Source organism: Talpa occidentalis, unplaced genomic scaffold, assembly GCF_014898055.3.
Source record: "Talpa occidentalis isolate TD23 unplaced genomic scaffold, MPIMG_talOcc4v2.1 talOcc4.13, whole genome shotgun sequence".
Taxonomy (NCBI): domain Eukaryota; kingdom Metazoa; phylum Chordata; class Mammalia; order Eulipotyphla; family Talpidae; genus Talpa; species Talpa occidentalis.
The window spans coordinates 28,605,373-28,631,521 of record NW_023601322.1 but is presented as its reverse complement, the minus strand read 5'-3'; the positions used below and the strand labels follow the sequence as shown (position 1 = coordinate 28,631,521).

The window sequence follows — 26,149 nt, the reverse complement described above, 5'->3', positions numbered from 1 at the left end:
TCACTGAGTCATCGGAATGCCTGTGATCTGCTAAACCAAGTAGTTAGGTAGCTCTGTGATGTGTGTAAATAACTGACCTCTCTTAAACTGTGTGATGTGTGTAAATCACAACTGACCTCTCTTAAACTCTGTGATGTGTGCAAATAACTGACCTCTCTTAAACTTCAGGTTCCTTTTCTGAGAGATGAGGATAATAATTGTTATACTTTGAAGAGTTTTTAAAACTTAAATGAAATCATGAATATCAAGGGATTTGTAATATTGATATGACTACCCACATTAGAGTCACTCAGTGGTAGCTTCCTTTACACACTTTCATCTTTAGTTCCTTATCGTCTCCATGTACCTCCTATGGACTTGTAATGTCAGCATACTAGCAACACCCGGGAGCTTGTTAGAAATGCAGAATTATAGGCTTCATTCCAGAATTTATTTTTGACATCCTGCCTTTTCACAAGCTCCCCAGGTGATCTGTATATTAAAGTACTATTTATACTAATTTCCTCAATAAAGAATGTTTTGTGTAAGAGATAGGAGCAGTGGAGAAATAAAAACTTTTGTTCTCTTTTCAAAGTTTCCATTTCCCAATTTGTAGCTTTGGCTATGAGGGAATGTATAAACGAGAGGAGTTTATTCTATTTATGATCTTTGTGCTATTGTTAAGATACATGTTAATTTCATTCCCACATTATTATTTATGCTAAATAATTATCTATAAGGACATTTAAATAATATTAGAAATATTATGTATTTACCCGTGTAGTTAAAACTTCCAGTGCTCTTGATAGTCCAACTTTCTATAGCCATTTCCTCTGCCTGACAGATTTCATAGCAGTTGTTGTTATGGATTCTTTTCTTATGAATTTCTATGAAAAAGCCTTTATTTGTCTTCATTTTTATTTTTCCCTTCCACTACTTTATAATCTCACAACTTTAAAAATGTTGCTCCACTGCCATCACACTGTTGTTTTTGCCAGTGAGCAATGATTAGTTTACCCTTTGTCTTACTGACCACTTTTCTTTTTGCCTCTAGGCACAGCCTGTTACTATTTCCCTTATATAGAAAGTTTTGAAAAATATATCATTTTTGCTAAGTACTCACTTATATATTTGCAGGGCCTAATAATTGCTTTTTATCACTTTACTATTCCATTGTATGAGTGTACCACACTTTGTTAATTTACTCTTTTTTTTAAAAGATATCTGTTACTTTTGTTTTTTAGTGAGTAGAAAAAAAACTACTATAAACATTTACTTGTACATTTTTGCATGGGCTTAAGTTTTCAGGTCAAGTTGTTAAATACTCAGGAGTTTGATTGCTGGATTGTATGTTTAAACTATGTTTGTAAGATATCAAATTAGATCCTAAAGTGACCGCACCATTTTATATTCCCACAAGCAATGAATGACCTTCCTACTCTGCAATCCAACCAGCAGTTGTTATGTTCATACTTTTGGACATAAGTCTTTCTAATAGGTATGTAGTGTTTTGTCATTGTGGTTTTTGACTTTTGCTAATGACACTTGTTTTTTTATCATGTTTTCATATGTTAATATGTCACCTATCAATTTTCTTTGGTGAAGTGATCTGTTATCTTTCACCTATTTTTAAATTGGAATGTTTGTTTTTTTATTGTTGAGTTCTAAGAATTTTAAATATACATACATAAATATATATCCTTTATCAGATAAGTGATTTGAAAATATTTTTCCTAGTCTATGTCTTGTCTTTTTATTCCCTTAACAGTCTTTCATTTTTAACCTTTGGTAAAACCAGTTTTTAGTAATTTTTTGTCATTCATGTTCACACCTGAACATGAAAAGTTTTGTCACTATGTTTTACAGTTAGGTTTATAATTCATTTCATTTTGAGTTGATTTTTATGTGGTGTAAAATCTCAATTTTTCTGCATATGTTGGCTCTTCACTGATTTCAGCACCATTTGTTGAGAAATCTGTGTTGTTAATAGTGAATTACCTTTGCCTCTATATCAAAAGATTGTTGGCTATATTTGTGACAGTTTATTTCTATCCACTTTTTCTATTCCGCTGATTTATATCTCTTTCACCATTCACACTATCTTGTGTACCATAGCTTGACACTAAGTATTGATGTAGTATGACTATTTCAACTTTGTTCTTTTCAGAAATGAAAAGAATACAGGCTATTCTAGTTCTATATTTTTTCCCATATCAACTTAAAATGAGCTTGATAGATAAAAAAAAGCTTGATGGGATTTTGATTGGGATTAGATTAGATGTATATATCAGACTGGAGAGAATCTATTTCTTAACAATATTAAATTTCTAGTTCATGAACATGGTACATCTCTCAATTCTTTATATCTTTTTTTAATTTTATTTTTTAAAGATTTTATTTATTTATGCATACAAGAACTGGGGTACAGGCCAGAGGTGTAAAGGGTGAGAGAATTCACCAGAGACAGAGTGGGGAACAGAACAGGCAGATTGACTGAAACACACTGCCAAGGAGAGTAGTGGGCGAGTCAGGAGAGGTCTGCTGCGCCATGTGGGTCTCCTTCCTGGCTGGGGATAGACTCCGTGCAGTGGCTGCTGATATCTTCATAGGTTGTGTCTTAACCCCTTGCACCACCAGGGAGGCCCTTTTATATCATTCTTTAAAAAATTTTTTTCTATCAGCATTTTGTAATTTTCCACCTACAGATCTTGCACATATTTTGTTACATTTTACCTACATTATATTTTGGATTACTAACAGTAGTACTAACTTTGAAAAGAGTTTTACATTTTAATTTTTCATTGCTGATATAAAGGTTTGCAATTGACTTTTATTTATTGATCTTGTGTCCTGTTACCGCTAAACTCATTTATTAGTTTTATGAAGAATTTTTTGTAGAATCTTTGAAATTTTTTTCCATAAAAAATCATGTTGTCTGAAAATAATGCTAGAGGATATTATTGCCTTTTTTTAGAACTTAATGAGAAAACATTTAGTCTCATCATTAATTATTATTTCAACTGTAGGTTTTACATAAGTAACTTTCATTAGGTTAAGGAAGTTTTCTTCTATTCCTAGTTTGCTGGTAGTTCTTATCACAAATGAATGTTGAACTTTGAAGAGAGCTTTTTCTGTGTCAGTTGATTGATATGATTATGTAGTGTTTCATACTTAGTCTAGTATTAGGTATGTTACGTTGATTGACTTTTGAATGTTAATATCACTGTACATTTTGGTCTGTGCTGCACTTAGTGTGATATTATATTTTCGTATGTTGCTAGACATCATTACTTAATATTTTGTTAAAGAGTTTTGTTTAATGAGAGAATTTTGCCTGTAATATTCTATATGTATAATACTGGCCTCAAAGAATGAGTTGGGAACATTTTTCCTTATCAATTTCCTGCAAGAGTGTTTAGAGTGAGTTTTAACATTTTTCTTTAAATTTGTATTAGAATTCATTAATTAAACCATCTGAGCCCTGAGTGTTGTTCTCACTGCTTCTCTCTGCCCTTGTCACTCCCCACCCCACCCGCCTATCTTACTGATGAGAATGTTTTTAACTAAGAATTCGAGTTTAATCAGTATAGAGCCATTTAGGTTATCTGTTTCTTCTTGAGTATGCTTTGGTAGTTTGTATCTTTCAAGGAATTCGTCTCTTGTCTGTCTTCAAATTTATGCTTATAAAACTTGGGGAAATCAGTACCTTGAAGATTAATGGAACCACTTTCTTAAATTATATTGATTTTAACTATTTTTGAATAAAAACAAAGTTATTTCTTCTTTTGTGTAATGTGCTTTAAAAGGAACATGTAGAATAAAGTTGTGTCCTCCATATGGAGGAACTTTTGCAGTTAACCATTTCTTAAGCTTGAAAGCTGCATAGTTTACTTGAGGGAGACAGTTGTTAAGACACTAAAGTAATTTCTTCTCATTTATTTTATAAACTTAAAATAGTCTGACTGTCCAGAACACAAAGATTTTTTTATAGCTAGTTCTGAACATATTATTGCAATCTAATTTGGAGCATTAAATCTGAATATATTTACTTGGGATTGAAGAGAATTTGTAGTAGTGTGAATCCAGCATGTTTTTCAAGTATTATTTATATATAAAAATAAACACTGCCAGTTACTTGTAATAGTATATGTAAATTTAGTAGCTCCCTTTTTATATTATTATAGCATTGTGACACGAGCTTTATTGTTAGTGAAAGTTTACAAAAGAATACCTATTTCCAAAGTCAAATTGAAATAGGTTTTAATTTCTATCTAGACTTACTTAGTAGAGTCAGAATTAAACTAGTTCTTTATCCCTTCTTATATCCACTTTCCATGTGACATAATAGTTACATATATTTGCCTTACTGTTGACTTTGGCTTAAGTGATTCTGCTTGCCCTCTTGAATTTCTGTCATTATCATGAGAAATAACACTCAGGAGGATGAAGTCTTTAGAACTAATTCATTCCTAGTGTGGATGAGTCAGATTTTATCAGGACCTCAGAAGATCCCTCTGTGGCTCCTTCCAATCATTACCATTCCCAGTTGGGTCTTTCCTGACTTCTAAACCATAAATTTACTCTTTACCCTTTGTATTGCATATTTCTAGTGTTTGGCAGAAATTCTAAGGGAAAATTTGCAATGGTTTTGAGGGTTCCTATATCTATTAAGTGCTTTCTGGTTTTGTCACACTTTATATGACATTAAACTAATGCTAGAGTTTAAATTATGAAAGTTACTAGATTCAAATGTGTAAGTCCTAAGATTTTTGGCATTTATAGCCTGTTAAGCTACCTCTTCTATGACAATACTCTAATCAAGAATTAGAATTGTGAGCACGAATCCTTTTAAGTCAGAAAGTAGGTATCACATTCTTCTTTCAAAATGCTTAGCTTATAAAGACAGCAGAGAAGACTTGGCCCTTTATCAATACATTAAAACTGTTAAAAAGTGTTTAAGACAAAAATAGACTGTGGTCTCTTGTCAACCAGAATTCTTTTTTTTTTTTTTTAAGGTAGACTCTGTATTAATCAGACCTTGTAGAAAAACTTTACTTGTAGAGTACTTTATCTGCTTGTTAAAATTGCTTTGTTTTCTTGCATAGTAAGTTGTTTGTTCTCTATAACATCTCAAAAAGAAATATAGGTCAGTAGTGTGGATCTCATATATCTGAAGAAGTGTGAACCTCTACCACTGAGTCATCTACCAACATTACCACAATAAAAAATAATACAATTTAAAAAATAAAACAATATAAAAATTTAAAAAGAAATTCAGACCCAAAGAATAAAATTGTATTAAACTAGGCAGTATAGTGGCTGAAAAAAATACAAGACATATTTGGGTTCCACATAAGGATATATAGTCCTACTTAGCTGCATAAATTTGACTTAACTTTTAAACCTCATCTCCCTCTTTGTAGTCTGTGACTACATAACAGATTCTACCCCATATAGCTACTAAAGAGGTTATAAATGATAAAAAAAAAAAAACCCACATTTAAAGGTGTAGCACAGTGCTTGGTGCATAATATACACTCATAAAGATCTCCTTGATGTTATAATAACAGCGCAGTAATAACAACTTTTAAATATTTCCCCAGGAATATGAAAATATACACAATTTTTGAAAAACATTGAGAAGAAATAGTTCTCTTCTTTTACTTTACAAATATTAGAATTTAATATATTGTAGTAGATTACCTTAACCTTGAAATACTTTTCCCCCTTTCGTATCTTTGTTAACTTTTTAAATTTTTCTGTTTATATGAATTCTTCTAAATATTCATATTTTCTATTGCTGCTGTAGCATACTGTCATGAACTTAGTGATGTAATGTAACACAAATTTATTATTTTACAATCCTAAAGCTAAGAGTTCACAATCAGTCTCAGTGGCCTAAAATCAAGATCTTAGCATGACTGAGATTCTACCAGAGCCTCTGGAGGAGAATCCTCATTTTCACACCTTTTGCATCTTCTAGAGTATGCCAGTATTCCTTGGCTTTTGGCCATGTATCATTCCAACCTCTTTTTCTATCATTATAGCTTGTTCTCTGGTTCTGATTTTTTTCCCCTCCATTTTATAAGAACCGCTGTGATTATACTGGATGTAACCAGATACTCCACAGTAGTCTTACCATCTCAAGATCCTTAACTTAATCATATCTACCAAGTCACTTTTTCCAGATTATGTAATATTTTCATATTTTTTTGGGGGGGATTCATACCTGGATATGTTTATGTCTACTATTATTCTGCTTACCAGAGTCTACTCTTTGGTCACAGAGATTCGCGTGTGTCCAACAACCAAAATACATTCACCCTCAAGGTCTCAAGCCCATTATAGCTTCAAGTCAAAGTCCAAAATCCTTTTAAATACCATCAGTTCAGAATTTCAAATCTCATCATCTAAATCATCTAAATTAGGCATGGGTGAACCTCCAGGAAAAATTTATCCTGAGACACAATCCCTGTCCATCTGTCAACTTGTGAAACTCAAGAAGCAAGTTACCTGTCCCCAAAAGACAATGTTGGGTCAGATATAAGATAAAAGAATAGGCATTCTCGCTCTTCCGGCTCAAGGCGCCTGGGGAGCCGCGGGCCTCGGTGCAGACATGGCCAAGTCCAAGAACCACACCACACACAACCAATCCCGAAAATGGCACAGAAGTGGCATCAAGAAACCCCGATCCCAAAGATACGAATCTCTTAAGGGGGTAGATCCCAAGTTCCTAAGGAACATGCGCTTTGCCAAGAAGCATAACAAGAAGGGCCTGAAGAAGATGCAGGCCAACAATGCCAAGGCCATGAGTGCACGTGCTGAGGCTATCAAGGCCCTTGTAAAGACCAAGACGGTCAGGGCTAACATCCCAAAGGGCAGCAGCCGCAAGCTCAGCCGACTTGCCTACATCGCTCACCCCAAGCTTGGGAAACATGCACGTGCCCGCATCGCCAAGGGTCTCAGGCTTTCGCGGCCAAAGGGCAAGGCTCAAACCCAGGCCAAGGATGCGGCTGCAGCACAGGTCCCCAAAGGAACACAGGCTGCCAAAGGTACCCAGGCCGCCAAAGGTACCCAGGCTGCCAAAGGTGCCCAGGCCCCCGCAAAGCCTTAAGAATAGAGAACACTGTCTGCCCGTGTGAGGACAGAAGGACTGGTGTCACCCCTAGGCTGCTGTCTACAGGGCACTGGTGTCTTCCTGTGCTATTTGTACAAATAAATCTGAAGCAGAACCTAAAAAAAAAAAAAAAAAAAAAAGAATAGGCATTCTCATTTAAAAGGGAGGAAGTGAAAGGAAAAATGGAATAACCAGTTCCAGGCCATTTTGAAATCCAGCCTAGCCAGATCCTGTAGGCTTCAGTGCCTGGAAAAACCCTCTTGATTGCTCTACCTTTGTGAACTCACTGCTCTGCGGGGATCATCCTTCCTTTTTCACCAAGGGCAGTGCAGGTTTGTAACTGAGTAGCCTCATCTGCCTGTTTCCAGCCTATGGTATTTTGAGAATTCAAAAAACTTTTATTTTTTCCTCTGTTACTTTTAGTCCAAGTTGGCAGTATTTCTGCTCATGTAAGATTCTCAAGAACTTTGTGGTTTTCCTGCATATGTCTTAGGGATTCATTCTGTTAGGTAAGAGACTCCCCCATTTTCTGAATGATACCATCTCATATCTGGATTGCATAACTGAAGGAGTCTCTAAGTCATGTATCTCATCTCTTCTAAGATCCCTCTGTATGATCAGTACTCTCACTTTTTGATCCTTCCAAGACACTACCAAAATGGTATCCCAGATAGGTCTTTGGGCAAAGTCCCCTTCATTTTTTTAATGCAGTATCTTCATAGGTTTGGGGGATTAGGACATGGGCATCAGTGAACATTAAGTACTAATAATTTACTGCTTCAAATAAGATTAAAGGCTGAAAATATATATGGTGCATTATTTTGTCTACCTTGTATTATGTTTGGTTTTCACTTAAAATTTCAGGTACATTTCTAATAATATGTATTCATAAACACACTTGTCATATATATATAAAATGAAATCATGTTGCAGTAACTTATTCAGTAGCACAATAAATATATTTTAGAGAGACTATCTTGGACTTCTGTCCAATTGCATTTATTTATTTATTTGTTTGTGGGGTTTTTTTTAATACAATGAAAATGAAATTATTCTCTACCTATGTGTAATGGGCATATTTCTTACTACAGCATTATGCATGCTTGTATTATCTGATTTTAAATATTTTTGTAAGTTACTTAAGGTACATGTAATTTATTTTACTAGATTTTAGGCTATTGAATTTAAAATGTCATTAAATAGGTTTCAATTAATTTTCTTTTTCCTCTATATGGTACTGCACTCAATTGAATAAATCCTCATTTATAGGCTCACATTTTTATATCTTGTTTGAAATCTGGTTTAATTTAGCTAATCTTCAACTAATACTGTTTTCCAAAATTTTATGAGATAATACAAAAATACATCTCCTCAATATTCTAAAGATTCCCACTGGACTTTTCAAATCAGTCTTACTTTGTAAACCTCTGGCAGTTTGGTTTTTTTTTTTTTTTACTTTTATTCTTTATTACTTGTTATTCTGGGAAATTTGAAATTATTTTCATTGTTTTACCAACAATGAAATACATCTTAGCATTTACTGCTTTTTAGTATATAATATATTTTCAGCCTTTGATCTTACTTGAAGTTGTAAATTATTAGTACTTAATGTTCACTGCAATGATTTGGGGTGGAGTTGTGATGCTTTATTACTGGAATAAGACTGTATTATTATTTTATATAATAATACATTAGTGCTACAAAGTAAAAGAGTAGTTTCTTAGTTTTGAATCCACTGAGTTGAGAAACAATTTATCATTTTTATAATTTTAAACATTTTGTGGCCCCTCTTAGTTTCCTCCCACCCCTGTAGACTGATAACATTGATTTAATTATTTTTATGATGTGACTACCTTGAGAAATAGAAGAATAGAATAAATAAGGGCTATGTGAAAAGGAATAGTGACTCCTTGTTATATTCACGTTTATAGCTCAGAAAACTGAAAGTAACAGAGCTTAATGTAATTTGCCAATGTCAGTCAATTAGTAAGTTGTCTAGCTGGGTTTGTGTCCAGCACTTGCTGTTCCTGAAGCTCAAATTCTTTATAGTTTATTAGAAACATAGATAAAGAAGCAGCTGAATTTGAAATGAAGACCAAAAAGTTTACTTATTTATTGAAATAGGGTGGTCTAATTGCATATATATGTTTTTTCATGCCTCCATCTGCCTAATATAGTTTCTTCTAATTTCTAGTATTATTGCAAAGATTAATAATTAAGTGGTGATCTTTGCCAGATTGACAGTCACAGGTTAGACTCTTTCCATTCTATATAAATAGTTGTTTAGTACACTTAAGAGCACAACAGTCATGTTATGCAGTTCCAAATACATTATTGGTTTATTTTTACTTATACTCAGCCTGGAAATGTGTCTTTGCATTAATTGACTCCATGTTATAAAGCTATCTTATGCTAAAACGAGTCTTTTTAATTCAATCATTTTCTTTCCTTTTATTTGTTTATTTTTCATGCTACAGCAGTTTTTATGTTCTATCACTCTAAGTCCATCGCAACCTAAGGAAATTAATCTTCCTTAACTCCACTATGGGCAGATATTTCTTGCCTTTATTTTTTTTTTAAAGATTTATTTTATTTATACAAGCACTGGGTAGAGTCAGAAGCGTGGGAGGGTGAGAGAATTCACCAGAGCCAGAGCGGGGAGCAGAGCAGGCAGAAGGACCAAAGTACACTGCTGAGGAGAGCAGCTGGCGGCAGGAGAGGTCTGCGCACCATGTAGGACCCTCCTCCGGTGGCCGGGAGCAGCCGGGGATCGAACCAGCACTGCAGAGACTGAGGGCAGCTTCGTAACCCAGCGCTCAACCGCTGTGCCACCGGGGAGGCCTTTATTTATAAGTTTTATTGCCTTTATTTATAAGTTTGTTATTAAATATCTGTAAATACTGTACACTGTACACTTCTAAGTATTTTTGCCTAAGAAAAATTTGAGGTTTTTTTTTAACCGAATAGTAAAAAATACATATTTCACATACATATTTGACTTATCAAAAGTCTAAAATTAACATCTTTTTTCTTGACCCATAGAACACATTAATTCTATTATTACTGAACTCTCTAGTTTATTTGTTGTTGTTAACATGTTTGAGTTATAGAGTTTTTCTATAGCCTTTTGATAAGAATGTTCTTTCCTCCACATATAGGAATGGGACCTCTCTGTTGAGGGTTTTGTGATTTGCTTCAGGAAAAGGTCAGAGTCTTGTACATTCCTTATCTTATATTCCTTTGGCTTGAAGTATTTAGTATGCCAAGGTGCACATATAGGGAAATTTCTCTGAATCCTGTCATACACTTTAAAGACAACAAACCACAATGAGATACAATTTTATACCTACTAGAATGGGTCAAGTTAAAAAAAAAATGCATCGAGAGTAACCAGTTACTTGAAATGAGTGATACAGAGGAACTGGAATTCTCATGCGTTGCTGGTGGTTATGCAAATAGCATAATAACTTTACAAAACATTTGGCAGTTTCTTATATACATAAATTTAGTGTATGAGTCAGCAGTGCCACTTCTAGGCATTCGTTCTAGGGAGATGAAAACTTAAACTTCTTTACATAAATATAGAGGTACTATACAAAATTGTCAAAAATTAAAAGACAGCCCAAATATTGTCCAATGAGTGAATATACAATTGGTAGCTCTGTTTGATGGAATACTAGTCAACAATAGAAAGGACCAAACCATTATTACACACAACAACTGATAAATTTCAAATGTAGGACTAATCCATGATATTTACATGATCCAAAGTTTAAGAACATGGCATTTTCCTGGATATTTTGAGTTATCCAATGAAGTTCTTCCTCATTGTAAGCGAATTATTAGTTTAGACAAGTCTTAAAATGAGTATGGGATGGTTCAGTTTCTTTCATTTTAGCAAAGAACAAAAGAGAAAAATGTAAACAGCTTTAAGAAGGGAGCTTATTTGTGAAATGCTCCCAATATAATAGATAGACTCTATAGATATGGTTTATATCAATTATATTAGGCAACCTCAGGCATCACATTTCTATTTTGTGGGTCTTACTAGGTAAATCGACCAGCCATACTTGCTACTGGTACAATCTGGAATCACTGTAAAAATATCTTTACCTACCTATTAGTTATAGGTAACTAATTCTTCTGTGTTTTCCCCCAAAACTTTAACACTTTGGCTTTTATATTTATATTTTTTAAAAATAATTACCTTGATTTAAAATTCTATATGTTGTAAGGTAGGGGTTGAGGCACCTTCGCCCCCACCCTTCTTCCCATATAGCTGTCCATTTGTTTCAGTACCATTTATTGACACACTTTACCCATTGTTGCTTTGTCATGTTTGTTGATACTAAATGGACTCAGTGTGATCTGTTTCCCTGTTTTTGTGCCAGTACAGCGGTGTCTTAATTACTGTAGCTTTATAGTATATATTTAAGTCAGGAAGTGTAAATCCTCCATCACAGTTCTTTGTCAGGATTGTTTTGCTTATTCATGGTCTTTGTGTTCCTATATAAATTTCACAATCAGCTTGCTACTTTCTGTTTAATAAAAAAATTAACACTGGGATTATGATTAGCAGACTACTGAATCCATAAATTTTAATTGGCAGAAAATTGACATCTTAATAGTATCATATATTCCAATCTCTGAAAATGTTTCCTCTCCTTTTATTTAGTTGTTTTATTTTTTTCCAGCAATGTTTTAAACTTTTCAATGTAGAGGTTTTTTATTCATTTTGTTAAATGTTTTCCTAAGTACTTTTTGGAACTATTGCACATGGAAGTTTTGAAAACTTTAATTTTCCATTTTGCTATTAGCATATAGCAACATGAGTTATATTTGTCTATTGATTTTGTATACTAAGATATTCCTCAATTCATTTAATAGTGCTAATGGGTCTTTTTTTGTTGGTTCTTTGGAGATTTCTACTTAAATAATCATGTAGCTTACAAATAGAAATTGAAGCAAAGTTTAATACATGAATTTTTGCACTTCCTACTTCCTGCAATATTCCTCCTTAGTTTGCATCTGCCATTATCACCTTAATTCTGTTCTCTGATTAACAGTAGGTAAGACTGTTTTCTCTCCAAAATTTGCCATTCTACTTAGCATCCACTGAGGCTTATACTTCATTATTAAGCCATAAGAATAGAAATTCATGTTCCCTTCTTCCAACTTGCAACACCCTTCCCATTTTTTCTGCTTCTGGCTAACCTCCAATACCTTGAGATAGTTGGTTTTTTATATTTAGTTATCTAGAATGGTAAATTGTTACATGTGGAAGGTTTATCCCCAGACTGCATCACTATTACAGAAGTAGAATTGTCACAGTTTTCCTTTTGACTTTGGTGCCTTCTCTTTTATTTCTTACATTGGTATTTAGTGTTTTTTTTTCTCTTTTCTATTAGTCTTGCAAAAGTATTATACAATTTTATTATCACTCAAAATGCCAAATTTTGGCAGTCTTAATTCTTCTTTACTTCATGTTTTCTACTTTCTTGATTTCTGCTTTTATATTTAATCCTTTTACTTGATTTGGGCTTAATTTGCTCATTATTTTTGAGCATCTTGAGATGGAAACTGTTGAAGATCATTTTTTAAATTGCATTTTATACTGACAGTGCTGGTTTACAGCACTGTATATGACTTAGAGGTATAGACTCATATCTCTTCAACTGTTTGTTATCACACCACATCCACCATTAAAGCACACATAATCTGCCACCTTAGTCCATCGGGTCACCTCCTCCCTTTGCTTCCTCTTATACTTTGTTATAAGTATATACTTTGTTATGGTCCCATTCTTCCTCTGTGGTAGCCTCAGTTATGCAGTCAGATTTCAAGAGTTTGTTTTGGTTTGATTTTGTCTTTTCCTTTGCTTTTTTTTTTTTTTAATTTTCATTTGAGTGAAAATCATCCCGTTATTTGTCTTTCACCTTCTGACTTATTTCATAATCCCCTCCGTTTCTGTCCATGTTGTCACAAATGGCAAGAGTTTATCTTTTTTATAGCTGCGTAGTATTCCCCCCCCTCTCTCTCTCTCTCTCTCTCTCTCTCTCTATATATATATATATATATATATATATATATACAACATCATGCTAATTCACTCATTTGTCATTGGGCACTTAGGTTGTTTTTATAACCTTTTATTGTAAGTAGTGCTGCAGTGAACATAGGAATGTATTTGTTGCCTCGAATTAGTGTCTTTGTACTTCTTTGGTAGATACCTATGAGTGGTATTGTAGGATCATATGATAGGTCTATTTTTAATGTTTTGAGAAATTGTTCTGAAATATTGTTTTTCATTGGGACTGGGTCAGTCTACGTTCCCACCAACAGTGTAGAAGTGCTCCCTTTTCTGTAAACCCTTAAATGTTGTTTCTGGTCTTTCTTATATGGGCTATCCGCACAGATGTGAAATGGTATCTTGTTCTGGTTTTGATTTGCATTTCCCTGATGATAAGTGATGGAGCCTTTTCTCCTGTGCCTGTTGGCCATTCTTTGCAAAAGTGTCTGTTTCGGTCTTCTGCCCATTTTTTTAAATTGGGTTATTTGTTTTCTTATTGTTGAGTTGTATGAGTTCTTTGTAGATTTTAAATATTAGCCCCTTGTTGACTATATGATATGGAAATAATTTTTTTCACATTCTGTAAGGTATCCGTTTTAATGATTGCTTGTTTTAGCTATGCAAAAGTTTTTGTTTGATGTAAACCTATTTGTTTATTTTTTATTTTGTTTGTCTTGCCATTGTATTAAGTCCCCAAAGATATCACTGGAATGTGTTGTGGAGTGTTTTATGTATGCATTTACAGTTTCAGGTCTGATGTCCAGTCTATAACCCATTTTACTAAGGAAGCCAATATGAAAATTTCCATTTATATATGATGCCAAGTATATGACATCTAGAGAAGACTAAACTATAGAGACAGCAAAAAGATCAGTTGTTACTAGGGACTCAGGGTAGTGGGAGGAAGAGGAGAAGGAGAATAGAATGAATAGATGAAGTATACAGTGTTTTGGGGGCAGTGAAACCATTCTGTATGATTCTGAATCATGACTACATGGCATTATGCATTTTTCAAAACGCATATAAAGTGCAACCCAGAGAGTGAACCCTGATGTAAACTAGTACTTTAGTTACAATATATCAAGATTTGTTCATCAGTTATAACAAATATACCACACTAAGGAGGGTATTAATAATAGGGGAAACTTGTAGGGGAGGGAGTGCTGCACAGAAACTCTATATTTTCTGCTCACTTTTTCTGTAAACCTAAAATTGCTCTTAAAAATAACATCTATTAATTAAGAGAAGAAAAACTTCCCACAAAGATTTCAAGTCCAGATGTCTTCACTGGTGAATGATGCCAGACTTAGGAAAAAAATAAATACTAGTGTCTGAGGCCTTCGCCAACATCACAATGTGATAACCACATTGAAGGTTATTAATTTTCTGAGAGGACTTACAGGATGCAGAACTCATTACCCTTATAGAAACATACTTTGTTTTTGTTTTTGTTTTAAATCAGCAAAGTGATACAAAGTAAAATTGCAAAAGAAAAAGATCTATCAGGCAGATAAAGAAAAAATAAGTGAAAACTTCAGAGCCCTTACCAACTTGAGTCAGGCAAGATGCATTTAATTTTGCCAGCAACAGTTACATACAAGTGTTGTCTGCCAAGGAAACTTGCTTGACCTTAATAATCTAGGGTATTTGTTGGGGGTCAGTCACAGTAACTGCATGACCAACTATAATTACAGAAAGCAGATTTTATATCACATTGTTTGCATAAACTGTCTAGACAAATAGACAAACCAGTACAGTACAGTTCAAGACTCCAAACATGCAAAGCAGCTTTTGTCAAGACATTCTAAGAGATCAGTTCCCAATAGGCCTCAGCCCTGCAAAGCTATTTCTGAGAATTGAAGAGAAAAGGATCTTACCCACAATTTGATATCAAAACCTACAAAGAAACTACATGAAAAATCAATTGCAATCAAGTATTCTGTCACCTATGCAATAATTATCAACAGTATTTGCAATAAAATCCACAGTATAAAAAATCTATGATATATCGTGACCAAAGTTTTTTCTGGAAAGCAAGATTGTTTTAACATTAAAAAATTAAGCAGTGTAATTTACCATATTATCCAAAAACAAAAAAAACTATATAGTTTTCTCAGTTGACGAAGATGGAAAAAATACTATAACAAAAACCAACATTCCTTATGAATGTTTGCCATCTAAAAACAGAAAAGAATTTCCCCAACCTATTATAGGACATTTGCAAAAAATTTACACTCATACTTGAATGCCTCTATACTTTTCCTAAGTTTAGAAGCAAGCACCTAAGTTTAGAAGCAAGACTGGAATTTGCAGGTAGAGCTCCAAATTATTTTGATTTATGACTCTTTTAAGTATGTATAGAACTTTAAAATTCATTGCAAAAATACATTTTTGAGTGGGCCACTTTTGTTACTTATGTTGTCATTTATTTCATATTTAAATAGGAATTGTGGGTTATACAATAAGAATAAGTAACATATTAGAAATTTTTGAATTATTTGATTCTGCTTTCTGAAAATCTTTGAAAGATTAATTAATGTCTTTTTGGTTTAAGAGTCTTCTGAGCATATATAACCAAAATTATAAAATGACCATTGCATGATTCTTTTGTTTGTTTAGTTTGATTTAAGAGGATAAGAGGAGAGGTAGCCAAAATTAAAATAGTGATAGGTAATTGTAGGTTATGAATTAACCATGTATATTTAACATTTATTGTACTTAGTTTTAAAATGCTGAAAACCATTTTTTTTTTCCTTGTAGGGACTCAGGACAAAATTCAGGTAGTTTTGGGAAAAGAAAAATAACTTTTAGATATGTTCAGTTTACTTGCATTTAGGTATTTCAGAATATGTCCATTTACCAAAGAAGTAAATGGAAATTTGCTTGTATGACAGGTTAAAAAGTCAGAGTTGTATATATGTTATTAACAGAAGTGAAAGTATGAATAATGTTAATGTTAACCTCTCTTAATTTTTAATCTCTGTAAAATGTAGGCATTTTACAGATTTTGAGTGCTACCTTCTGTACTAGGCATCTATATCATGGAAACAAACAAGATATTTGTATGCAGTGTGATAAGCCTATGATAGTGATATTTGCAGGGTAAGATTTCAGAGAACAGAGGAGAGATCAAGGAGAACTTGCCAGAGGAATTGATTCTTGGTCTGAATCTTAAATCACAAAAGCATTTGTTGAGTAAATTAGGCAGAGGAGGGAATACCAGACTAAAGGAAAGGCATGTAAAAAAACATCAGTGAGCATGGCATTATTCAGACAACAGTATTATTGGCAGATATTTGCCTGTATAGTACCTTCCACATACTTTTGTAATAAAAAAACAATAACTTTCTTATTACAAAAGTGTGACTTTTTTGTGACATCACAGTAATTAGTACATAAAAAGACAGTAAATATTTCTTTTTTAAAAAAGATTTATTTATTTATACATACAAGAGTGGGGTATAGGCCAGAGGTGTGGGGGGTGAGAGGATTCACTAGAGACAGAGTGGGGAACAGAACAGGCAGATTGACTGAAATACACTGCTGAGGGGAGCAGCAGGCAAGTCAGGAGAGGTCTGCTGCACCATCTGGGTAGCTCCCTGACCGGCCAGGGATTGTACTCGTGCTGTGGTAGCTGCGGACAGCTTCATAGGTTGCGTTTTAATCCCTTGTGCTACCAGGGAGGGCCAAGACAGTTAATATTTCTAAAAAGAATTACTACATTATGGTAAATGGTACCTTTTTTTAGGCATACCAATTTAGTTTTTGAGTCTATATTTCAATTGTATTTGTTTATTAATTAAATGCATTATGATCTTTATTTTATAGCAATCGGTGTTTATTCAGAATTCATAAACAAGACTCAAGATTCAACTACTTATACTTAATCTTTTTGTTTTAATTGTATTACTTTTTTTTAATAGCGGTAACATTGGTTTACTGTATATGATTTAAGCGTGTAAGTTCATACCTCTTCAGATGTATGTTACCACACCATGCATACTACCAAAGCTTCAATACTAATCCTCCATCATAGTTCACTGGACCGACCTCTTATCCTTACCCTCCTTTTATCTTCCATCTGCAGACAGATTTCTGAGTTTACTTTGATTTAGATTTGTCTTTTCCTTGTTTTCTTTATATTCCACTCTAAGTAACATGATCCAGTATTTGTTGTCCTCTTTCTGACTTATTTTGCTTAGCATAATACCCTCCAGTTTCATCATTGTTGTCACAAAGGGCAAGATTTTTTTTTTTAATAGCTGAGTAGCATTCCATTATGTATATATACCACACATCTTAATCACCTCTTTTATTTTGCACGTAGGTTGTTTTTACAACTTTGCTATTGTAAATAGTGTTCCATTGAACATAGAAGTATATATTTCTCTTCAAATTAGTGTTTTTGTATTCTTTGTATAGGTATTCTTTTAACTTCATGGACTTGTATGTTTATTTCCCAGGTTGGCGAAGTTTTGCTTTATTATTTCTTTATTATTTCCTCACCCCGCCTTCTCTTCCCCTTCTAGGATACACATTTTCCTTGCGTTACCTTCCCTAATGGAGTTGAATAGTTCTCCAAATACCTTTTCATTTTAAGATCAGTGATCATTTAATTTTTTTATTATAATTTTATTTTTAATATTAATTTTTTTACATCATTGTTCATTTTTAAACAATATTTGCTTTCCCCCACCCCATCAGTTGTAGTTACCATAGAGTTTCCTTCACCAATGCACCCTTACATCATTACCTCAGTCCCCTGGGTTCTTCCCTTCTTCCCTTCCTCTGATCCCTCTCCTTCTTCCTCCCCTGCAGTATGTCTCTGATTTATAATTGTCCTTTTTTGCTTTGTTATACTTTTTTTTAAATCTTATTTCTCACTCTTCTTCTACCTAGTTTCATTTGTGTGTTACTCTCATTGAGTTCACTACTTTCAATCCTCAATTTGGTCTATCCTGTTTCCATGGCTTTCTTTGGAATTTTTGATCACTTTGGTGTTTGTTGAGCTCTTTACATCCTGAATCTATGTTATTTTCTATTTAAAGCTTCTACTTCTATCTTATGTTTGTTAATTTTATTTCTGAGCTCATTTTTCCCTAAATTTTATTTTATCTATTTGATTAGCTTTTCTGCATATCCTTGTATTACTTGACTTGCCTTTTATAGTTTTCTCTTGTCTCTTTGGGTTTCTTTATTATTGCAATTTTGAACTCTCTGTTTAATAGGGAGATATAACCTTCCATGTGTTTGTGGTTAGATTCTGGAAAGTTAGTCTCTTCCTTGTGATATGTTCTGTTGAGATCTCAACAGTTCAAAAATTCCCATTTGTTATGTTTTTATTTGCTTATTTTGGTACTTTAAATTTCTCTATTTAAAAATATATATATTTGTAACAATAACATAGAGTTGAGCTATTTTTATTTTCCCTGAAGCTGATGCTGTGGATAGTAGTTTAATGTGATTTGATTTGTTTTTTTGACCTTTGTTGGCTTCCATTGGTAACTGAAACCTGCTTTTGCAGTTGCTGAGTCAGCAGGCATGAATGGGACCTGAAAGGGTTCAACTGTTATTGTGAATGTGCTTAGGTGGAAGGGGTCCTTGTTCATATTTGTGGCACTGCCGGTATTCCTGCTCTCTTGGATTCCAGATATGTTACTCAGCTATCTGTTTTTGTCAATGTGCAATCAAGAGGTTAATACCAGTTCCAAGGAGGGAGGGTGCATGCAGTTTGCAGCACTTTCTCTGTTCTTTTCCTTATTGGGAAATAGCCTGTGTAGAGCACTCCAGCTCCTCCATTAGGAAAGTATGAAATTAGTATTCAGAAACTCTGTGTAGTAAATCAGCCTAGATGAGAGAAATACTAAGGACTAAGCTAAATCAGAGGCAGTGAGGATAGAAATGAGGTGACAGACTGGACAGTTATTTAGAAGTAGAATAGATATTTGGATTTGTTGTGGGAAATAACAACCTAGATAACTGATTACTGGATTGGTCATATAAGTTAATGGTTAGGACATATATGGGGGGAAAGCAGGTTTTAAGAAACGAAAAAGGTTATGTCTTTAATGTTGGTCATAATGTTAAAGATCTGCTTGATTTAATTAAAAGCCTAGAGTTGAAAATAAAACTCAACATCAGATATGTACTTATGGTAGTTAGCAAAATATAATTAGCTTCTGAAGCTTAGATCTTGGGGGAGATTGCTGAAGAGCATATAGCATGAAGAGAGCTGAAAGCCAAGAACTGACCCTAGCATTTATTACATAGAGAAAGATAAGGCCTTAGAATGAGAATGAAAAGGAGTAACTAGAAAAAAAATGGACTAGTATTAATAAAAAGTGGTGTCAAAAAGTGTTTAAGGAAGAAGATAGCACTTTGAGAAAGTTAGCTGTCTAAGAAGTTATGTAAGCAAACCATAAAGTATATATTGGATTTGTTGAACAGCAAGTCATTGGGGACCTTTAGGTAAGTCAAATATGCTGAATCTCCAGATGAATTCAGATCTTCATTTGAGGTAATTTGTAAAGTGCTGTTGGGAATATCAGAACTGATAAGGCCTTCAGACATGTAAGTTACCCTTGCTTCATTTGTTAGATGCTAATACACCACAGTGTTTTTATTATTATAAAGATCAACTGAGGGAATAAGAGAAAAAGTATTTTGTTAATTCTATAGTTTTTTTTTTTTTTAAGTTTATAGAATCATGGCTACTTTTAGGTAAAATGTATATTTAAGAAAATGGAAGGGAGAATTTTAGATAAAGAGAAGATTGAAAAATATAACTTGGTAGAATATTAGGGATTCTAAAGGACTCATTGGAATTACATCAACAGTGGAGGCATGAGCCAAGAAAGGAGGAGGAAGGAAGAGACATAGAATATTGGTATCTTGCACACTATTTGTTGAATACCTTCTTTCTGGGTAAATCAGGACTATACTAAACAAATTAGAAGGCTTTTATACTTTATAAACAGATCACTGTTACATAGCATATGTTCAGACTAATTATGTCTGTTACAATTTAGCCTTTCTGAAAATATTTCTTACAAATGATTTCTTTGGAGCAGTTGATTTTTTTCTAATTTCATTTAGTAACCCTAATCTCTTTCTCTACCCCTTCTCTGTGTGTGTGTGTTTTTTTTATTAGTATGATTATTAATTCACCCCTTCTCTTGATTTATTTCTTTGGAAGTTCTCTGAACTTTTTTCTCTTATTATTTTGTTGTTGTCTAAAAGTCTCACTTTTTGTAACTTGAGTGCAGGTCTTCTGGGTGTAGGGTTTCCTAGGCATTTTTACATTCATTTTACTTTGAGGTAAGAGCCTTATTCAAAGGGTTTAGCTTCCTGTGCTGACTGATGGAATGAAGGACAAAATTATCTGAGAAATTATCTACAAATAACCCATAATAATTAGAATTTTTTTTTTTAATCAAGGATTCTTTTTTTTTTTTTGGTAAGATTTATTCATTCATGCATATAAGAACTGGGGTACAGGCCAGATGTGCGGGAGGGTGAGAGGATTCACCAAAGACAGAGCAGGGAACAGAACAGGCAGACTGACGAAATACACTGCTGAGGGGAGCAGAGGGCAAGACAGGAGAGGTCTGCTTCACCATGTGGGATTTTCACTGGCTGGCCAGGATCGAACCCACGCTGCAGAGGCTGCGGACAGCTTCACAGTGAGGCGCTCAATTAGAAATTTTTATTTTAACATTTCTAGATATCATTCCTTCCCTGGCCTCCCAAGTTATAATTTCTAATAGCACATGGCAGTACTAGGCATCTGTCTGTTATTGGTAGGACATGAGAATGCCAGTTTCACCTTTTCTTTTGTTTCTTTGCATCCTCCTTTTCCTCCACCCCAAAAGGAGAAAGATTCTTTGGTTGCAGTGCTGTGACTACCAAGTCTGTTCCATATTCCTCCACTCAAAACAGATTTTCATACAACTTTAGCCACGGCAGAGAATGCTGTTGTTGGTGTCTTGTAGATATGGTTTACCCCACTATGATAGGATGAACAGCATGCTTTACCTCTGATGTACTCTTTCCAAAATTCCTTAACTCTACTCTAACCATGAGAAAACATCAGGCAAGCAAGGGAAAACATCAGCAAGGGAAGGCCTAAGAAACTGCCACAGGCAAGAGGAGGCTAAGAAAACAAGACAATTAAATGTCCCAGTAAGACTGTGGAACAAAATATGGACAGTAATGGAAAAATAGTGAAACCTGACTAAAGTCTGGAAGTTAGTTGATAGTGATGTAACAATGTTGGTTTCTTAGATCATGAGAAACTATGGCAATGTAAGATACTAAAATAGGGAGACCTGGATGAGAAATATATGGGAATTCTCTGTAGTATTTTTATACCTTTCTGTAAAATTATTCTAAAATAAAAAATGTATTAATAATTAATCATAACACTGTGACAAAACTGTTATCTGGAGATTGACTGCTGTGAGCAGAAACAAGAAATAGTAATAACTTTTTCCTTGATATGATTATTTTCACTGTGTAGAACTAGGGAAAAAGATGTAGTCTCTGGTGGAAATCCCCTTGTAAGTACTACAATTTAGCATAAAAATACATGAAAATACATATATATGTATATGTATATGTATATTTATACATATATACATCCAGATTTTAAAATATATTTAAAATCCAGATTTTCTGTTGCCTTTAAGTGTTTGTCTAATTTAGGAAAATTTGTGAAAACTGTTCTTCCTTATTATCAGTATTGCTTTTCCTTTAAGAAGCACAAGTGGAACATGTATAGTGGTAGTTGCGGTGTTTTAATTATTTCTGTTTATGGTATCCTAACGGGGGATATCTAGGTCTTGACCAGAAAAGAATGGTGTGATGATTGTAGTATGGACCCTGGTGCCAACTCCAGCTCCACAGATTCTAACCCTGGGTTCCTGAGCAATTTACTTAACCTCTTTGTATCTTGTTTTTTTTTCATCTGTAACAAAGATATCAATTGTATCTCATCAGATTTTGTGACACTTAAAATGGTATCTGACATGTAAGTTTTAGTTATACCTGTTGCTTTTATTAATTGCCATTATCAAGTTCCAAGTATGGAATATTGTTTCTGTTGTGATACTCTTGTATTTCAAAACTTTAAAAGTTACTGTTTTTTTCCTACTGTCTTCAAGACTTTTCTTTGACTTCAGATTTTAGTAATTTGACTGATGTGTGTGTGTGTGTGTGTGTGTGTGTGTGTGTGTGTGTTCAGCTTGGAGTTCTTTGAGCTTCTTTGGTCTGTGGCTTGTTGTGTTTCATCATCTCTTAAGATACTCCTTCTGTGTTCTCTTGTCTTTCTGGAATTCTGGCTAGACATGTTTTATATGTACCACAGATTTGGGTGCTCTGTTTTTGTATTTTGTATGTTTCATTTTAATACCTGACATTGGATGGTAAAGAACAGTAGAGACTGAGGTAAACAGCAGTTGGGCTCATATAGCACTGCATACAGACATTGTGCAGTCTGATTCATTCCAGTCAATGGTCGCATTGGATTCTCTTTTGTTTTCACTTTAGCTTTCTTCAGTGCTCCAGACTTGTATTTTCTCTAGAGGTGAGTTGCTGCTGTCTTATACTTAATGTGGGTTCTGAAGTCCTGTCAAGTTTTTTTCTAATGTTCCTGGTGCCCTGGTAGGAGGGGTAAGGCAGGGGCATTCTGACCTTCTCATAGAAACTTTCAGCTTTTACTCACCGTGAGAGAAGGATCCAAGAAGTGGAAAGTTTTATACCACTGAAGGGGACTCTCTAAGGTCTCTTGCTTTGTACTCATTATTTCTGACAAGCCCCTGACAGGGGCCTGTGAAACAGATCTCATGAGTGAGTACATGCTCTTCTGTGTCTGTGCTCCCAGGGATGTGTAAGCTGTCATATTTGCCCACACTCGGCCTTTAACAATTTATTAGAAATTTCATCTGTTTCCTTTTTATCTGCCTTTTATGATGACCAGCTCTTCCTCTGGGTTCTGTGTCCTATGTCTCCTTACTAAAGCTTGTCACCTTTGGAATTCATCTCACCTGATTGTCTTGTAACCTGAATTCTAATGGGCCGCCCAAAGTTATATTTTACAGATTATCTGATTCTCTTTGTTGTGGGAGCAACATTTTCTAGACACTTTCTGCATTCTAAACAGGGTGAACCTCCCTTCTGATCATGATGTGTCTTTTATATCTGAGTTTAAAAGTTCTATAAAGAAATATTTCTCAGAGAACTGTCTTTTCTAATTTTGAATTTAGTGGTAATTTTTAAAAATAATAGTACTAATGCTGAAATTAATAAATAGGAGGATATTCTTTGATAGGCATTTTGAGTACCATATAGAGGTCCTATAAAGTGTGCTAGATAGTGAAGTTAGTAGTGCATCAAGATGCTTTGTGAGGACATAAGAATAAATAATATTATATGCTATTGAGTTGCATGAGTTCTTTACGTAGTATATTTTGGGTATTAACCCCTTGTTAAATATATGTTTTGCAAATATTTTCCTCCCATTCCATAGGTTGCCTTTCATTTTGTTGGTTGTTTCCTTTGTTGTTTGTTTGATATAGTCCTACTTACTTATTTTTGTTTTTGTTGCCTGAACTTTGGTGTCAAATCCAAAAATAATTGCCAAGGCCATTGTCAGGAAACTTACCCCCTATGTTTTTTTAACAGGAGTTTTGTGACTTCAGGTCTTATATTCAAGTCTTTATTTTAAGTTGCTTTCTGTGTATAGTATAAGTAGGAGTCCAGTTTTACTCTTTTGCATATATGGCTTTCAAGTTTTCTTGGCACCTTATTAAAAACACTGTCCTTCCCCTCTCTTATATACTTGACTCCTTTGTCAAAAATTTGTTGACCATATATATGGGTTTATTTTTGTGTTCTCTATGTATCTGCTTTTATGTTAGTACTATATACTATTTTGATTACTACAGCTTTGTAACATAGTTTGAAAGCAGGAAGTGTGATGCCTCCATTTTGTTGTTCTTTCTCAAGATTCTTTGACCATTCAGAGTCTTTTATGGTGCCATAAATTTAGGATTTTTTTTCTATCTTTGGGAAAATATGCCATTGGAAGTTTGATGGGATAGCACTGAATCTGCAGCTTGCTATGGGTAGTGTAATTTTAACAATATTAATTCTTTCAATCCACAAGCACAGAATATCTTTCCATTTGTGTCTTTTTAAATTTCTTTCACCAATGTGATGTAATGGAGGTGTTATGAGTACAATGGCAAACATATTAGAATATATACATGTATAAAGTCAATATGTTGTATACTTCAAATTTACAGTGTAATGTATCATATATATTTATTTTTAATTTTTTAGTTTTATATATTTTTTACATCATTTTTCATTTTTGCACAATGTATGCATTTTCATCTTGGTTATAGTCCCCATACAATTCCCACCACCCTTGTTTTGATCCTATTCCCTTCCCCCCCCACCCCCCCTATAGTGTGCCTCTGGTTTATAGTTGCATGTTGATTTTGATTTTTACTTTATTATAATTAGTCTTTTTCCTGGTCCCTTATTTAGGTTTTCTAAATTCCTGCTATGAGTGAGACCATACGGTATTTTTCTTTTTCCTTCTGGCTTATTTCACTGAGCATGATCCCTTCTAGCTCCGTCCATGTTACTGCAAATTGCATGAGTTTATCATGAGTTTATCTTTGTAATCAGGGAAATGGAAATCAAAACTACAATGAGATACCATCTTACACCAGTGAGAATGGCACATATTAAAAAAACTAACAACAAATGTTGGCAAGGATGTGGAGAAAAAGGAACTCACCTGCTCAGCTGGTGGAGTGCAAACTGGTCCAACCACTGTGGAGAGCTGTGGAGATTCCTCAATCTGCTAAAGATGGAGCTTCCATATGATTCAGCAATTCCATTCCTAAGTATTTACCCAAAGGACACAGAAACATTAATTCAAAAGGGCACCTGCACCTGTATGTTTATTGCAGCACTATTTACAATAGGTAAGCAATGGAAACAACCCAAATGCCCAAAAATAGATGACTGGATCAAGAAGATGTGGTACATATACACAATGGAATATTACTCAGCAATCAAAAGTGTATCATATATTTCAATGACAAGTAATTGAAGCACCAAAACATAAGGAGACAGGTAGCCATATCCCTCAGCAAATTGCATCCCTCTTAATGAAGCACTCAGGGTAGTCTGTGTCATGTACATACAGTGTGTACATACCTTAAGAGTCAGAGAAGATAGCTTAACAGAATGGGGATCACTTGCCAGAGTATTCCTGGGTGCTTGATACTTAAAAGTATATGACAGTATGCATATATGAAAGAAATGTGTAAAGGTTTTCAGTAAAATTCTGTGTTAAGTAGTCCTATCACAACAAATTGCATAAACATTCAATTACTAGACCTTTTCTTCTGTAGGTTTTGATTCACTGGAAACAGGGCACTTAGGTGCTTTTATATACTTTGGAGGAGAAAGCATTTACTCTCTAGTTTTTTTAAATGTTTTTATAATTAATGAAATGTATCCTCAGCATGTAATATTAGCATGAGTTGCTAGTTTTTATTGTACAAATGTTTTCTGTTCTGTGTTTATGAATGAAAAATATGTTTTAGGGCCTCCCTGGTGGCGCAAGGAGTTGAACACCACATTATGAAGCAATCCACAGCCCCTGCAGCATGAGTTCGATCCCTGGCTGGCCAGGGAGAAACCCACATGGCGCAGCAGACCTGTCTTCACTTGCCCGCTGCTCCCCTCAGCATTGTATTTCAGTCAGTCTGCCTGTTCTGCTCCCCACTGTGTCTTTGTTGAATCCTCTCACCCTCCGCATTTCTGGCCTGTACCCCAGCTCTTGTATGCATAAATAAATAAATCTTTAGAAAAAAAGAAAAATATGTTTTATATGTATTTATATAGGAAACTTTGCTTATAGGAATTAGTATGTAGTTTTATTTCATTAATTTTATCCTTATATC

General features: G+C 34.1%; 2 protein-coding genes across 3 annotated transcripts in view; both read left to right on the top strand.

Moving 5' to 3' along the window:
- KIAA1328 (KIAA1328 ortholog) overlaps positions 1-26,149 on the top strand; it is a 264,073-nt gene that overhangs the window by 39,768 nt on the left and 198,156 nt on the right. The gene's annotated exons all lie outside the window — the stretch shown is intronic.
- Positions 6,533-7,233, top strand: LOC119243090 (60S ribosomal protein L29-like). Its single transcript, XM_037508637.2, has one exon. The coding sequence runs from the start codon at positions 6,596-6,598 to the stop codon at positions 7,091-7,093; it is 498 nt and encodes a 165-aa protein (XP_037364534.1). The 5' UTR covers positions 6,533-6,595; the 3' UTR covers positions 7,094-7,233.